This window comes from Indicator indicator, chromosome 10 (assembly GCF_027791375.1).
Source record: "Indicator indicator isolate 239-I01 chromosome 10, UM_Iind_1.1, whole genome shotgun sequence".
Taxonomy (NCBI): domain Eukaryota; kingdom Metazoa; phylum Chordata; class Aves; order Piciformes; family Indicatoridae; genus Indicator; species Indicator indicator.
In genome coordinates, this window is record NC_072019.1 from 31575167 (window position 1) to 31590204 (window position 15038).

General features: G+C 40.0%; 1 protein-coding gene across 2 annotated transcripts in view; it reads left to right on the forward strand.

Annotated features, from left to right (window-relative positions):
* The window catches only part of ABCD3 (ATP binding cassette subfamily D member 3), a 31072-nt gene extending 19267 nt beyond the window's left edge, over positions 1 to 11805 (forward strand). The window contains exons 7-23 of one of the 2 annotated variants that reach the window (XM_054383970.1): positions 130 to 253; positions 1172 to 1228; positions 3467 to 3609; positions 4897 to 4966; positions 5399 to 5468; positions 5597 to 5694; positions 5770 to 5861; positions 6388 to 6482; positions 6557 to 6623; positions 7604 to 7667; positions 8338 to 8415; positions 8506 to 8571; positions 8673 to 8762; positions 8988 to 9107; positions 9538 to 9642; positions 10420 to 10476; positions 11301 to 11805. In XM_054383970.1, the coding sequence (XP_054239945.1) occupies positions 130 to 253; positions 1172 to 1228; positions 3467 to 3609; positions 4897 to 4966; positions 5399 to 5468; positions 5597 to 5694; positions 5770 to 5861; positions 6388 to 6482; positions 6557 to 6623; positions 7604 to 7667; positions 8338 to 8415; positions 8506 to 8571; positions 8673 to 8762; positions 8988 to 9107; positions 9538 to 9642; positions 10420 to 10476; positions 11301 to 11378 (1474 nt within the window). In that variant the 3' untranslated portion in view covers positions 11379 to 11805. Of the gene's footprint in view, positions 1 to 129; positions 254 to 1171; positions 1229 to 3466; positions 3610 to 4896; positions 4967 to 5398; positions 5469 to 5596; positions 5695 to 5769; positions 5862 to 6387; positions 6483 to 6550; positions 6624 to 7603; positions 7668 to 8337; positions 8416 to 8505; positions 8572 to 8672; positions 8763 to 8987; positions 9108 to 9537; positions 9643 to 10419; positions 10477 to 11300 lie in introns of both variants that reach the window. The other variant, XM_054383969.1, reaches the window with a different exon arrangement.
* Positions 11806 to 15038: the final 3233 nt, after the last annotated feature.

The following is a 15038-nucleotide window of genomic DNA, read 5'->3' on the forward strand; positions in this document are numbered from 1 at the left end:
CTGTGTTGACTCTGTATGGTCATTTAACACTTGCACTACTTTTACAGTTGTATGAAATATGGAGTTCCAGTTATTTGAGATCCCAGGTAATGAATTATTTTCTGTCACTTAGCTATTGTTTTATTTCAGATCTTATACATACTACAAAATGGGAAATCTGGACAACAGAATAGCTAATCCAGATCAACTCCTTACACAGGATGTAGAAAAGTTCTGCAACAGTGTAGTGGACCTGTACTCAAACCTTAGCAAGGTAAGTCTTTTCAGAGAGAATTTGAATGAGAGCTGTGAACATTGATTGTGACATCAGAGCTCAAAACAATCACTTGCATTTCTGTGTGTGTTGCTTGGAGTGTGGCACTAGAAAGAAGTGTTTATGGTGACACATCGTTTCACTATCTGTGGTTTCTGTGACATCTGCTAAAGCAGTGTTGTGGGTTGTTAGTTTGTATTAAATTGTCTTTTGAAGAACTTACCACAGAGTTTTGCAGTTAAGCTTCCTAAGAAAGCCAGTGGCTAGCTTCTAGTTACATGCAAATTTTATTGTGGGTAAGGAGGTGTAGTTTCCTTGGTTTCTGGTGTAAATGTTAGGGGGTTTGGTAGAATACTATTGAAATGTTGAGATTAAATTTTTTCAGTCCTATATTGTTCATACAAGCAGAAGTGTATAGCCAAAGTTCATATGTTTTAAAACTTCTGGCTACAAAACCTGTAGTTCTGCTGCTCTAGCTTTGAGAACATGGAACAGGATGCTCCCAAACTGGGATATTGCTTCCATCAGATATGTAGCCAACTGTATGGCATTAATGTTCTGCTCAGGATGTCTTAAACTTCAGTTTAGGAATCATGGGGTCTGGTACAACTTTGCTTGCTGAGCAGAGTGTTACTACAGACGTAAATCAGTGAAGTACTTTTTTACATGGTATGTGCTTTATCTGAAGATGCTGTTGCTTTTATGTTCAGTTCTTGAGTGAAAGTTTTCAGGAGAGTGTCATGTGGCTGAGATTCCTTTTCTTACAGCATTTAGTCTCTCTACTAGGTTAACCAGCACTGTGCTTTAATGAAGAACTCTGTCTTCTGGGTGGCTGGTGATTTCTGGGCTGTTTTCTATCATTTTACAGTGATGTTCTTATGTTGTGGGATTTTTTTTTTCCCTATGTTTCTCTTACAGCCCCTTCTGGATATAGCTTTGTACATCTTCAAGCTAACAAGTGCAATAGGAGCACAGGTAAATGGAGTGGGTTTTTCATCATTATAAGCAAATTTTCCCTTCTTTAGTTACAGCCTTGTACCTGTTTGGAGTCTGAGGAAAACTAGACATTAATTATAGATTCATCCATTATTTGAAGGAATATACCAACGTGGTGGGTTGAAGATTACCCCCAACTAATTGGAAAATACTCCCAGAGTAAATCCTCTCCCTACCCCTCTTCACACCCCCCCCCCAAAAAAGAAAAAAAACAGCCAAACTTGGAAGCAAAATGAAAGTTATATTTACAAAAGGTAAGCTAAAATCTAGAAGTATGAAATTCAATGAATATGTAAAAAATACAGTTACATATATTTACAATTCAGAAAACAAATATAAGGATTCCCTTGTACAGAACTACACCCTGTCCCACCCTGGATGGCCCAGAGGGCTGCTTGCAGACTCCTTCCAACCCCAAACCCTTTCGCTTCCTGCTAGCTCACACACACAATATTAGCCAACAGAAGGTTGAGGAGAGAGATTAGGGAAGCAAGCCATGCAAAGCCATGAAAAGGAGACAGAGTAGTTTGTGCAGCAAACTATATCCTAGTCAGCAAGCGAATGGGATGATGCAGACATATCTATATTGTTGTTTTTTCTCCAATCCCCTACTTTATTTACCTTTTTACTCAAAGATGTCCAGAAAACTCCTGTTCTTGTTTATAACGAAGGCACTAGGCTGAAGTATTAGCCTTAAACCATAACAACCAAGAATATACTTTTGAACTCGATGCTTTATTTGCTTTAGTGCTCTCTGCTTTGGGGCAAGCAAAATAAAGCCCAGAATGTGCAGGAATTCCATCAACAGTTTGAAGAAGCAGCAAAGTTTTTGGGAATCCCATTTAGTGCAATACCTGTCTGGCTGCTTATGTTTTGCATCACTTCTATTTAAGGGAGAGTGTCAGCTTTCTGTTTGTTTGCAGCCTCTAGACAGGGCAGCCATACTATGCTTTGAGCTGTGTGACTGTTATATTCCATACCCTATTGGGTGAATAATTTCAGAAATAATTCTTCATCTTAATCCAATGATGCATTATCAAAAATGTTGAGGGATTGACAAGAAGTAGCTCTGGAACACTATGTAGATTTTGGTCAAACACTATGTAGATTTTGGTCAAGATAGCCTGCAGAAAGGCTTAGCTGAGCCTAGGAATTTTTCCCAGTCTCAGGTGTCTTTGCCGTGCTCGGTATAGTGCTGTTAGTGCAGGCAGTGTATGCCAAATTCAGGCTGTGGCTTTGGTTTTCTGTTACGTCACACCTCCTGCTGTTTGGGAGCCCTGTTATGCTGAAGATTAGGATCCAGAAGAATAAGAGAGCTACCAGGATTTCTTGAGAGAAGCAGGAAATGTTTTGGAGATTCGAGGATCAAAGAAGGGAATGAGCTTGAAATATTGTCTGTTATGGCAATATAGCAAATATGGGAAAAAAATAAGTACATAGAGGTGAAAAAGAGGAAATGAGAAAGGATCAGGACATTGTTAATTAAATAAGATAGGATACTAAGACACAGAAATTGCACTGGGTGATGATAAAAACTTGTGTAGAGGAATGGGATGGGAAGGGCATCTAAGGACAGAGAATTAGTAAAATTAATCTTAGAATTGTTTGGGTTAGAAAAGACCTCCAATATCATCGAGTGCAACCTTCAATCCGACACCATCATAGCAACTAAACCATGGCCCCAGGTGCTGTGGCCACACCTTTCTTGAACACCTCCAGGGACGGTGACTTCACCACCTCCCTGGGCAATCCAATCCCTGACCACTCTTGCAGCAAAGAAATTTTCCCTAACCTCCAACCTAAACCTCCCCTGGCACAACTTGATACCCTTTCCTCTCATTCTATCACCTGATACTAGGGAGGAGGGACTAACCCCCACCTCACTACAACCTCCTCCTAGGGAGCTGTAGAGAGCAACAAGGTCTCCCCTCAGCCTCCTCTTTTCCACAGTAAACAACTCCAATTCTCTCAGTTGCTCCCTACCAGCCCTGTTCTCCAGACCCTTCACCAAGCTTTGCTGTCACCACCACAGATGCCCTCTACTAACTAACAGTATCTACAACACAGAGGAGAGCAAGGTGGTAGGATTTGCCAGAGTCATTGAACTGGTAACGACAGACACCTTGCGAGGCAAGACTCAAGGGGTGTTTTGGATACAAATGTTGCAGTTTGATACCATCTAAAAGGTAAACTTTTGCTTTTGTTTGACCTTTGCAGGGTCCAGCTACCATGATGGCCTACTTGATTGTTTCAGGGTTTTTCCTTACCCGTTTAAGGAGACCAATTGGCAAGATGACCATTATAGAGCAGAAATACGAAGGGGAGTACAGATACGTCAACTCGCGGCTGATTACAAACAGGTACAGAGATATTTGGGTGGCAGTGTACAAGGGACAGAGTGGTACTGTGGTGGAAGTGGAAGCTGTGTGTTTTCATTTGGAAAGCCTGGTGCTATTAGTGCTGAACAAAGTGTTCAGGGCTTTATGCAGGTGATTATTAAATATTTATGTGCATTATAGTCCTGATTGAAGAGAAAAAACTGCAGCTTGGGTGTAAATAAGCCTATAATCATAGAACAGTTTAGGCTGGAAGAGACCTTAGAGATCATCTAACCCAACCTCCTTGCCATGGGCAGGGACACCTCTCAACCAGCCCAGGGGACTCAAGGCCCCATCCAACCTGGCTTGAACATCTCCAGGGAGGGGGCATTCACAACCTGTCTGGACAATCCATTCCAGACTCTTGCCTCCCTTGTGGTAAAGAATTTCTTCCTCAGATCCAATCTAAACCTATTCTCCTTCAATTTCAATCTGTTTCCCTTTGTCCTGTTGTTGGACACTCTTGTAAAAAAGACCCTCTGCAGCCTTCCTGTAGAATCCCTTCAGGTATTGGAAGACAGCTCTAAGGTCCCCCCAGAGTCTTCTCTTCTCCAGGCTGAACAATCCCAGTTCCCTCAGCCTGTCCTCATAGCAGAGGTGTTCCAGCCCCTGGATCATCTTTGAGGCCCTCCTCTGGACTTGTTCCAACAGATCTATGTCCCTCTTGTGGTGGGGACACCAGAACTGGACACAGTATTTGAGATGAAGTCTCACCAGCGCCCAGAAAAGAGGCAGAATCCCCTCTCTTGCCCTGCTGGCCACACTCCTCTTGATGTATCCCAGCACATAGCTGCCTGCTGGGCTGCATGAGGGCACTGCCAGCTCATGGGGAGCTTCTCATCTGTCAACACCCCCAAGTCCTTCCCTTCAAGGCTGCTCTCAACCCACTCTGTACTGAGTTTATATTTGTGCCTGGGATTGGCTTGACCCAGGTGACTTGTTGAACCTGATGCAGTTAGCACTGGCCCATTTCTCAAGCCCGTCAAGGTCCCTTTGGATGCTATCCCTGACCTCCAGTGAGTCCAGCACACTGCACAGCTTGGTGTCATCAGCCAAGCTGATGAGGGTGCACTCAATGTCACTGTCCACGTTGCTGACAAAGATGTTGAACAGCACCATTGTGAAAAGTAGCAAACTCTTATTTCATTCAGTAACTGAAAGAGCTATGTTCCTGTGGCTTATGGCTGACTCTTTCAAAGACTGACTTTGGCAAAACAAAGTGGTATTGTTTGTTGTTTGGTTATGTTTTGCCTTTTTTTTTTTTTTTAGTGAAGAAATTGCTTTTTACAATGGAAACTTGAGAGAAAAGCAGACTATTCACAAAACCTTCTGTAAACTGGTAAGACAGCTTTTAAAACATTGTAAGGAAAACTTGAATTCTATCATGGTGGTTCTTGACATCTACTAATACTGAGTTGAATTGTTTTTTATGCTGATACAGCTATTAAAAATAAATTAGTAAGCTATAAGCAAAATATAGGTTTCTAATAGGATGTTTTTTTCTCTTGCCATTTCTTTCTCTTCTTCTGCCATTTCTTCTCTTCAACCACCACAACTATTGTTCTCTCACTGCTTAGTTTCAGGCATAGGCCTCTTTGAATCTAGAGTGCAGGTCTTTGCCAGCAGGGACATGTGTGTAGTGCTTGTCACAATCACAGGTGTGTTGAGCTAGCTGTGACTTACTGAAAAATAACTGTTTGGAATAAATGTATGTAAAATAATAAAAGCTGGTAAAACAGGTACTTGAGGTAGTTTGTCATTTCTTCTTCAGGTGGAACACTTGCACAACTTCATCCTGTTCCGATTCTCTATGGGTTTCACTGATAATATCATTGCCAAATGTAAGTGTTTGTCTAGTGCTGATGACTTGTTTGTTATAACTAAGTGGAAATCTCTTTACATGAGAATTGTCTTTTCTTTCTAGTTACTTCAATTAATGCTTAGCTTAACATTTACTCTTGAACTGCAGACCTTGCCACTGTGGTTGGTTACCTGGTTGTTAGTCGACCATTTTTGAACCTGGATCATCCTCGTCATCAGAATAGTACCCATGCAGAACTTCTGGAGGTAAATACAGCAGAATTAAACCAGTAGATTTTAGGGGTTTTTTTGTCTACATAAATGAACTTTGTTGTACTCTAGGATTACTATCAAAGTGGGAGAATGCTACTGAGAATGTCTCAAGCTCTGGGCAGAATAGTCCTAGCTGGCCGTGAAATGACAAGATTGGCTGGGTAAGCTCAATAGTAGCTGGTGTAAAATAATCCTTCTTAAAGTTAGGTCATTGCCATTTCTCATCTCATTTTAAGAAGCTGACTTGAGAATCAAAATGAACTTTTGTGCATTTTTCACTGCAGTACCCTAAACATTAAAAGCATTTGATGCTGAGAACATCCGAAGTTACGCTAATTATGTCCACTTGCACTCTCTTATCTGGCTAGTAGCAGTGTACTGGTTGAATGTGTAATTGAAAGGACATGTTTAAATGCTCATAAATCAATCATGTGTTAATTATTTACCAAACTCTTTTTTTAAACTTTAAGAAAAGTTACTGACTGGCTGTTAGAGGAAAAGATTCTTGTAAATATTGTGAGTATTGGACAAGTTCAGTGCAACTCTAAGACGTAACCATTCTGATTCTGTGCAAGGCTGTCATGTTGGCACCTTAACAGGCTGCTCAGCAGAGCTTTTTTGGATTTCTAAACCTTCTAAAGATTACCTACAGTTTTAATTTTTGTTTGGCTTTGTTTCTTTTTTCAGTTTCACGGCTCGCATTACAGAGTTGATGCAGGTTCTGAAGGACTTGAATAGTGGCAAATACCAGCGTACTATGGTATCGCAAGAAAAAGGTAGGTGTGGCATCATGTGCAGTGTGTGCATCTCTCTGGTGTTCCAGTCTCTAATATTTTTTTCTTAATTTAAGATGCAGATAAAAAGCAAGTTTTGCCTTTGGTACCTGGATCTGGAGAGATTATCCACACTGATAACATTATCAAGTATGTTTACAAAGTTTCCACAACTTCAGTATTTTCAGCATAGCCTGGCTTTTAAGTCTTTTCCTCCACCACTGTTAATAGAGGCTTTTATCACTATGATTGCAATATGCAATACCTGTTTTACTGTAGAATATTTACAAATAATGCCACTTCACTCCCACTCAACATCTCTGCTCTGCAAGTCACTCTCATGTTAACAGAAGTCATAATATGCTGTCTCCACTTAGCCTGTTTAATAACATTTCCTCTGTCCATTGGAATATGATTTTACAGACCTTTTTGTTAGCCTTTTACTGAATTTCTTCTTAGAAATATGTTGGTTATAGATTTTATTCCATAGTATAGTTCAGCTGTAAAGCCAGGGATGAGTCTGTATTCACTTTCAAAATACTTGTTCCTATTGCTGTATGCTTGGAGAGTTCCTTGGATGTACTTAGATAGCAATCAGTTTCTCAGTTCTGTGCAGTTGTGAGGACTTAGTAGTATTATCTAAAGGCATAAAGAAAAGTCAGCAGAGATTAAATAGCCTTAATCCAGTCAATGTAGAAAGCAGACAATGGAGGAGAAAGGTGGGAGGAGTAAGAGGAAAAGGAGCCAGGAAAAGGCAGAGGGCAGGTGTGCAAAGAACTCATTCACTGTACCCTAGAACTAATGGAATACACTTCCACTAACAGATTTTTAAATGAAGCGTAGGTTAATATCCACAAGGTGGTGTGGAGCCTAAAGGTTTAGATGGATTCAGAAAACAAATACAGGAAGGAAAAAAATGAATCTGTAGATGTTTAAGCGCCAAGGTGCCTTTTTTGGTTCAGGAGCTCCCTTAACTGTTAATAGCTGGAAATGGAGGCAGTGTACTGAATAAATTACTGCTGAAGCCTTGCCCTGTCCCTGAGCTCTTGGAGCCAGTGTGCAGTGTTAGCCACTTGTAGGCAACTGCTCTCTTTAAAATGCATTTGATTTTAATGTTGCAATACAAACAGGTTTGATCATGTTCCACTGGTGACACCTAATGGAGATGTTTTGATTCAAGACCTTAACTTTGAGGTAAGCTGGGTTGGTTGTTTTCCATATCACAGTATTGGTAGAAAATTCTAAAGTGAAGGTGATGATTTCAGAGGTAATCTGATTTATCAAAAACTAGGTAAAGAAAAACAGGGAGGTGCTTGTATGGTGTGCTTTAATCTGAATAAAATGAAGTTATCAGCATCACAGTTATGTGAAGAGAAATTGCCATCTGTGCAAATGGTAAGCATGGTCTGGAATGGTGTCTATTATCAATTATTAAGACTAGATGTTAGGAAGAAATTCTTGACAGTGAGGGTGGTGAGACACTGGAACAGGTTGCTCAGGGAGGTTGTGAATCCTCCTGCCTCCTTGAGGTATTCAAGGCCTGGCTGGATGATGCCTTGAGCAACCTGGGCTAGTGGAAGGTGTCCCTGTGAATCTTAATGTCAATGTGAAAAAAGAAAACAAAAGGCAGTAAGCTATTTGCCAAGAAGCATTTTTATGGTAACAAGCATGTTTTCTTCCAACTGCAATTTGTGCTGAACTCATTTGCGGAAAAAAAAAATCCAGTATTGGTGGAAATTATTCATTGTAATGTCAGAAAGTACTGTGTACAAGTCCATGAGGATACCAGCTTGCCCTATTGTTTGTAGAAGCTTCCAGCCATGCTTTCTCACTCCCCTTTTCATTTTTGGCTTTGCATTTCTAGGTTCGCTCTGGTGCAAATGTTCTGATCTGTGGTCCAAATGGCTGTGGCAAGAGCTCACTTTTCCGTGTTCTTGGTGAGGTAAAGCAACTTTTCTAAATAAGTGGTGGAGAGTCCAAAGTGCTTTGTAATTGGACTCTTGGTCACATTTCAACCTTTGTCTTGTTGCAGTTGTGGCCTTTGTTTGGTGGGCGTTTAACAAAACCCGTAAGAGGAAAGTTGTTCTATGTTCCTCAGGTGAGGCAGAGTGCTTGGAATTGACAACAGTGATCTCTTTCTTCCTGTTTTGGCTGTTTAGAAAGATTTGACATACCTTTTTGGTTTTACCTGTATTTTAGAGACCATATATGACTCTTGGAACACTCAGAGATCAAGTTATATATCCAGATACTTTAGAAGATCAGAGAAAGAAAGGTATTTCTGACCAGGTAATGATAATGAGTTTGTTAACCCTTTGTCTTGCTGAAAATGAACAATGCTTCAGATTTAAAAATGCTGAGACTGCTATTGAAAACACTGCATTTGGTTTGCTGCTAGTATTTATCAGAGTTGATAGTCCACTAGGATAGTGGTATAACCCTTAGTAACTGATTTCGGTCGTTTCTTTGCTAAGTTTGCTTAAGCTCTAGCTGTCATTCCTGTTTCATTAAAAGGTGCTGAAGGAGTACTTGGATAATGTCCAGCTGGGTCATATCTTGGAACGTGAAGGAGGCTGGGATAGTGCTCAGGACTGGATGGATGTACTCAGCGGGGGAGAAAAACAGAGAATGGCAGTATGTCTCAAAAGCATAAGTACTTAACAAACACAGGGCAGGAACTGAACATGTAATCTGAATTATAAGATGCTTTTGTTTGCTAAATATTGATGCTTAGAAGAAAGTCCAAAACTGTGAAAGACCTGAATACTGAGAAAGCAACGTATAGTGTCTGTTGTACTCAAAATTTAATAGGAAACGTTGATGTTTTAGCATGCCCTCCACTGCGATTGTATAAACAAGTTCTAAAGTAGCTGTTACTAAAAACCCAAATAATTAAAGCTAATGCACTGCTCTCAGATTTTCAGGCCTCACTGGGGGCTAACCTAACAGAAGTTGCCACGCTACATTGTGCATTTTTGGACACTAATTATTAGTTTAACATCTAACACTGTGCATTAGTGGTTGTAGTTCTGTATCCACAGCAGCTTTCTGGTTTGCATTCCAGATGGCAAGGTTATTCTATCACAAACCCCAGTTTGCAATTCTTGATGAGTGCACCAGTGCTGTTAGTGTCGATGTTGAAGGCTACATTTACAGCCACTGCCGAAAGGTAAGCTCTGTTTCCTAGAATTAGATCTGTATATCTTAAGAGAACTTAAAATGATAGAGGGTGCACTCTTCCTTGTGCCCTCTGCAGGTAACAATGACAACAAAAAGCTTAGAAGGAACCATTTAGGCACACTAGAATTCAATAATTGTTTTGCAGTCAGGATAATTTAGGTGCCCCTATAGCCTTTGTGTATCACAGAACTCTTACTAACTGCTAAGTAACCTTGTTTTGCCAGATAAAATCTTAGAAGATCAGATTTGAGATAAATGGATCTTTATTTAGAAAGTTTTTTCATCTGAGGTAGGTGAAGCAACATTAACATTTCTGTCTGTTTTGTGCTGTGAAAAGCCAAATACTTGAGGGAAGGATGATAATAAACAATGTTCTTGCCCTCTTACACTCACCATTTCAGATTCTACCTAGTGCCATATGAAATGTTAGTAAGTTTCAAGTTTACACCCTTAGTCTGGGAAAGAGTGGGCTTGAAAGGACATTATTGAGTAGCAGCATTTACAGAATGGTAATGAAGCAAAGCTGTGTATCCGCTGAAATATTGAGTGGAGCCTTTCGTAGTAGTAAACTGACACTAGATGAGGACTCTGTGGAAAAGTGGACATTATTTCTTAAAATAACTTTAAAAAATGGTCAGGGCATATGCTTGTTATTCTCTTAACTGGAATGTTCATTTGCACTTTTGTTTCAGGGTTGCTGTGCTGGAAAAGAAAACACCTAACCGATGAGAAAAAATAACTTCTTGTACTCATTTTCTTCATGCAGGTTGGCATCACTCTCTTCACTGTCTCCCACAGAAAGTCACTCTGGAAGCATCATGATGTATGTAGCCTATGCTTTTTGCTAGGGATTCCTGTAGGTGGTAGGGGGTTTGTTGTTTGATGTTCTATCAAATGGACTTTCTAATTCAAGGTATTCTCATCCTAGGTCATATTTTATTGGTTTTGTGGGGTGGGGTGGGTTTTGGTTTGTTTTTTGTTTGTTTGTTTTTTTTAGCTTTTTGTTCTTAATGGCATAACCTAGTTGCACTATTTAAAATATTCTTATGCTTCCAGTTATGAAGAGAAAAGGAACCAAAAACCCTTAAATGTATCTGTAAAAATAGCTTCAGAAATATGAAAGGCTCACTAGATATTGAAGTGGTCTTTCTTAGCCACAAAAAATCCCCTTTGAACCAGAATCTAGTAAACAGGTATCTTGAAAGCAAAATCTCCATGCTAATATAGCTATACATTAAAAACCCTTTCTCTCTAGTACATGCACTTCCTTTCTCCCAAGGGAAGATGTTACTGCTGTCCTTACTCTTTATGCAGAAAGATTACATGTGTGGGAGCAATACTGAAGTAATATGCAGGGATGAATGTGTACCATAAGTTTGTCACAAACCCCAAGACAGCAGTATTAAGGGTGACCATTAGCACGCTGATGGACGGTAAAACAAAAACAAAACAAAGCCACGCAAGCAGCCAGTTCAACTCTCTTCCAGAGGCAAATGAATGTAACAAAACAGGAAATGGGAAAAGCTTATTCCCTGGCTAGCTGAGTTTAAGATTTTGCATTAAAACTGCATCAGAATAGCATTTATTTAGGCACTTACAGACCTGGTGGTTTTTAGGTGGTCAATACCAGATGTTCTTTTATTTCAGTATTACTTGCAAATGGATGGCAGAGGAAACTATGAGTTCAAGAAAATAACTGAAGACACAGTGGAATTTGGATCTTGAAGTCAGGAACTGAACTGCTACAGAGACTGCTGATGACAGGAAGTGTGTAGAATGGCAGATGTCATACAGTAAAACTATTCGGCTTGTTTTTTAAACAAACTAACTACGATAACTCAGAACAAGCTGTTAAACATTTACTATTATGTAGGATATTGCTAATTGTGTATATGTTGGTTTAATTATTGATATGTACTAAGAATGTCCTTATTCTTGTGGTTTAAAAACCTGCCTAAATTAAATTGGGCTTAAATCAGTGTAACCTGATTCATCCTGGGATGCAAACCATTTGAAATCAGCTGATTTGACTTTTGTAGACCTTCTTTCCCTTCAGTGAAAAGCCCTGTTAAAATTAGGGTTGCTACCTCTCTCGCCCCTGCAAAGCAGTCTTGGATTTTTGCTCTGTTCTATGCATATTTCTGAGTTCTCTCACATGGTGCAGGACATTCTCCCATTTTCAGATCTGTGCTGTTAAATGAAAGATCCTTTTCCTTGACTAAACCTTGTGCTGTAGCCAATACACCCTTGCTGATAAAGGATGGACCGGACCTAAAAGATAAAACAAACTCCTCCTGCTAAAAGAATTAAGCTTATTTGAATTTTGGATTCCCTTTAATATCTTTCAGTCCATGTAGTTTTCTCTGCTGCTCAGCAATCCCATTCTCTCTCCAGTTAGCAAGAGCTCCATCTGTCTCTCTACCCCAGCTGCCCTTTTTCTGTCAGAGGAAGAGTTGAGAAGAGGTTAAGGGAGAAAAGGACTGACTGAGGAACATAAAGGGGAGGAAAGAAAAACGTTCCTTGTATCAAACCATCCTGTGCATGGTCTCAGCTCTCAGGAAGTGCATGGCTCCCACAGCTAGAAGCAGAAATTGTGGGTCAAACCATCCTTGAAATCAATAAGGGTTAGAATGAACTAAAAAATGTTAATCTGTGAAGCAGCACACTCTGTCCGCTCCCCCCACATGTTCAGTCCTGTAACATAGCAGTTGCTTGTTCCAAGTTCTTCCTTTTCCCCCCTCTTCAAAAACTGAGATCTCCTCATGGTTTTAGCTGCCATTATCACTTTCAGCTGAAAGTGAAAATGGTATTTCCTGATGGCTCTTCTAGGCTGTGAAGCCTGAAATAATGCAATCTTCCTTCACCTTTATTCTTTCATTCATCATGAGGTTTCTTGATTTCTGCTAGAAACTATTTGCCAGTGACCCTTACTGTTGTTTAAGGATCTCTAGTCCCTGCTGGTTGTCCTGTTCTGGCTGCCAAATCTTGAGGAAACCAAACTCTTTAAATAGTTTACTGTAACTGTTTTTTTCCATACAAATGATTACTGTGTTTGCTGTCTGACTTTGACAAGCATGAATGCAGCAAGGTGATTTCTGTGATCAGGTAATAGGAAGGCAGAACTCAACCGAATCACTGTTTAGGCTTGAAAACATAAATCTAGAATTCTTACAGTCCAGTGAAGGTCTAGTAGTTTTTTAGTGTTCCGTTCAAGATATAATAGAGGAATGCACTACATGAAGGCATGCATAAGATATGCAATAAATCTGTTCTTTGTGCATCTTTTATCAAGGGTTTAGATTAAAAACAAACCACCTTTTTTATGAAATGGATGTGTACTTGGATGTGCTGCTGTCTGTTAATTTTTACCCAATTTGATCAGTCATCATCATTCATCTGGAAATTGCTACTTGTTAATGTTTTTCCTATTATTCTGACCCCTGCCTGTCTACTGTTCTTTCATAGCACTCGAAGGCAAACATCTGCCTTGGTATGAAAATCTCATGACTACAGTGCATCAATAAAAATCAGAAAAGCCTCTCTGAAGTGTAGCACACTCAAGAGAATAAGGGAGCTCAGTACATTTTTGTGCTTGGGCCACAAGAAGGCAAATAGGCATCTCGTTTTGCAAGTTGTTTTCCCTGTTCACTCAGATTCTCTCATCAGCCCTAAGGTAACAGGTAGCAGCATGCTGTGTGTGAGGTGGAAGTTCTCTTTTAAATGGTAACCATGACCATAGGGATGTCAGTTTTTGGTGGGGTTTGGCTTGGATTTTTTTTTTTAAAGTTCTCAGCACAAATGCAACTTCCATTGGAAGGGATGTTTTAGTAGTCTTTTAGAGAGACAAAGAAAAAAAAATCTCTAAAATGAGAAAGTTGCTATTATTCTTGTGAGTAGGGCAGACTTTGCAGCAGAATAGTGAACCTGAGATACTTTACTGTGTTTTTAACACTGACAAGCAAAGCCACATGCAGCACACTTACATAGTACCCCAGCAGGCAGTCCCAAGGTACTTTACAGTTCAATTGGTTGATAACAATTTTGCATGATCTCAGACTGATTTTAAAAGCTAAAACCTAAACAGAATACAAAATGCAGCTCCATCATGGAGGAGGAACAGGCTTGCCTTTAGTTGCCATGAATCCATTGGAACTGAGGATGCTAGTATCTCCTTAGGGCCAGGACTTAGAATTTCCAACTATACTGGAAGGAAACAAAAACTGTTCTTCTGCACTTGATTGTAAGAGGGGCTTATAAGGAAGGTATACAACAAAAGCATGGTAATTTAGAAAGATCTTTAAAAAGGCCTTACATGAAAGTATTTTGTGACAGACTTGGCCTAATGAAAGATTGTCAGAGAATCTAATGACAAGGGTCCAGGTCTCAGCTCTGTTGCAGAATTGTACTGTGGTGCTGTGTTTTAGTTATTAGGTCTTTGTAATAGCACAGGTTGGAGGCTTGTAAGTTGGGATTCTGAGACAGAGTTCAGTCTCAGACTGTTGGTGCTTTAAAGATGGTACTGGTAATAGCTGGCTGCATTTCAGCAGGGATGGGAAACATTCCTGTATGTACATACTGTAAAGTGCTTTGGAGGGGGAAATGGCGCTAGATAAATGTAAGACATTAAGTGCCTCTGAAATAATAAATCTAAAGAGAAAATAAACCTGCATGTGTTCTGTTTCTTGAGGGTGTGATTAGGAGAGAAAAGAGAGCTGTGTTGTGAAGGGGATGTTTAATACTTCATATTTAGAGGAGTGTGAAGTTTGTTGCTTGTTCAACTTGAGGCTCAGCTACACAGTTCATTGCCAAAGCTTGGTTTGTATGGCTGAGCACAAATGTGCACCACCTGATTTCTTCCTGGAGAGGGAAAACGTGGCTTGCTGGAACAGGAGAACTGAAACCTTAGAGCACCAAATCCAAACTCCATTTCAAGGAGTGATTCAGCATCTTTTAAGGATGTTCAGCATCCTTGGGACAGTATTTCTGAACATTTACTAAAGCTCCAGGTATCTATCCCCTCTGCAAAATACAGTCTTTCTTGAAGAATGTATCTGGGAGGTGATGATGCTTACTACAAAGTGAACAGAATATCCCTGTGAACCCAAGTGCAAAGTGTGCTTCCCTGCATAATGAAGAGGTTTTTCTTTAAAAAAACAACCAAACAAAACCAAAAAACAGCAACAACAGAAACCATCAGGAAGTTGGCAGTGTAAGCTACATCCTAGCCAGTACACATTGCAGGGATGTTTTTTGTCCAGGTGTGGCACAGAGAGCAGTGGACACACTTGGTGGCCAATCCAAATACAAGATAAGTTTAGCACCATTTGGAAGTGTATTGTACTACAAGAATATTCTGCCTGTATTAACACTTCATTAGCTCTCTAC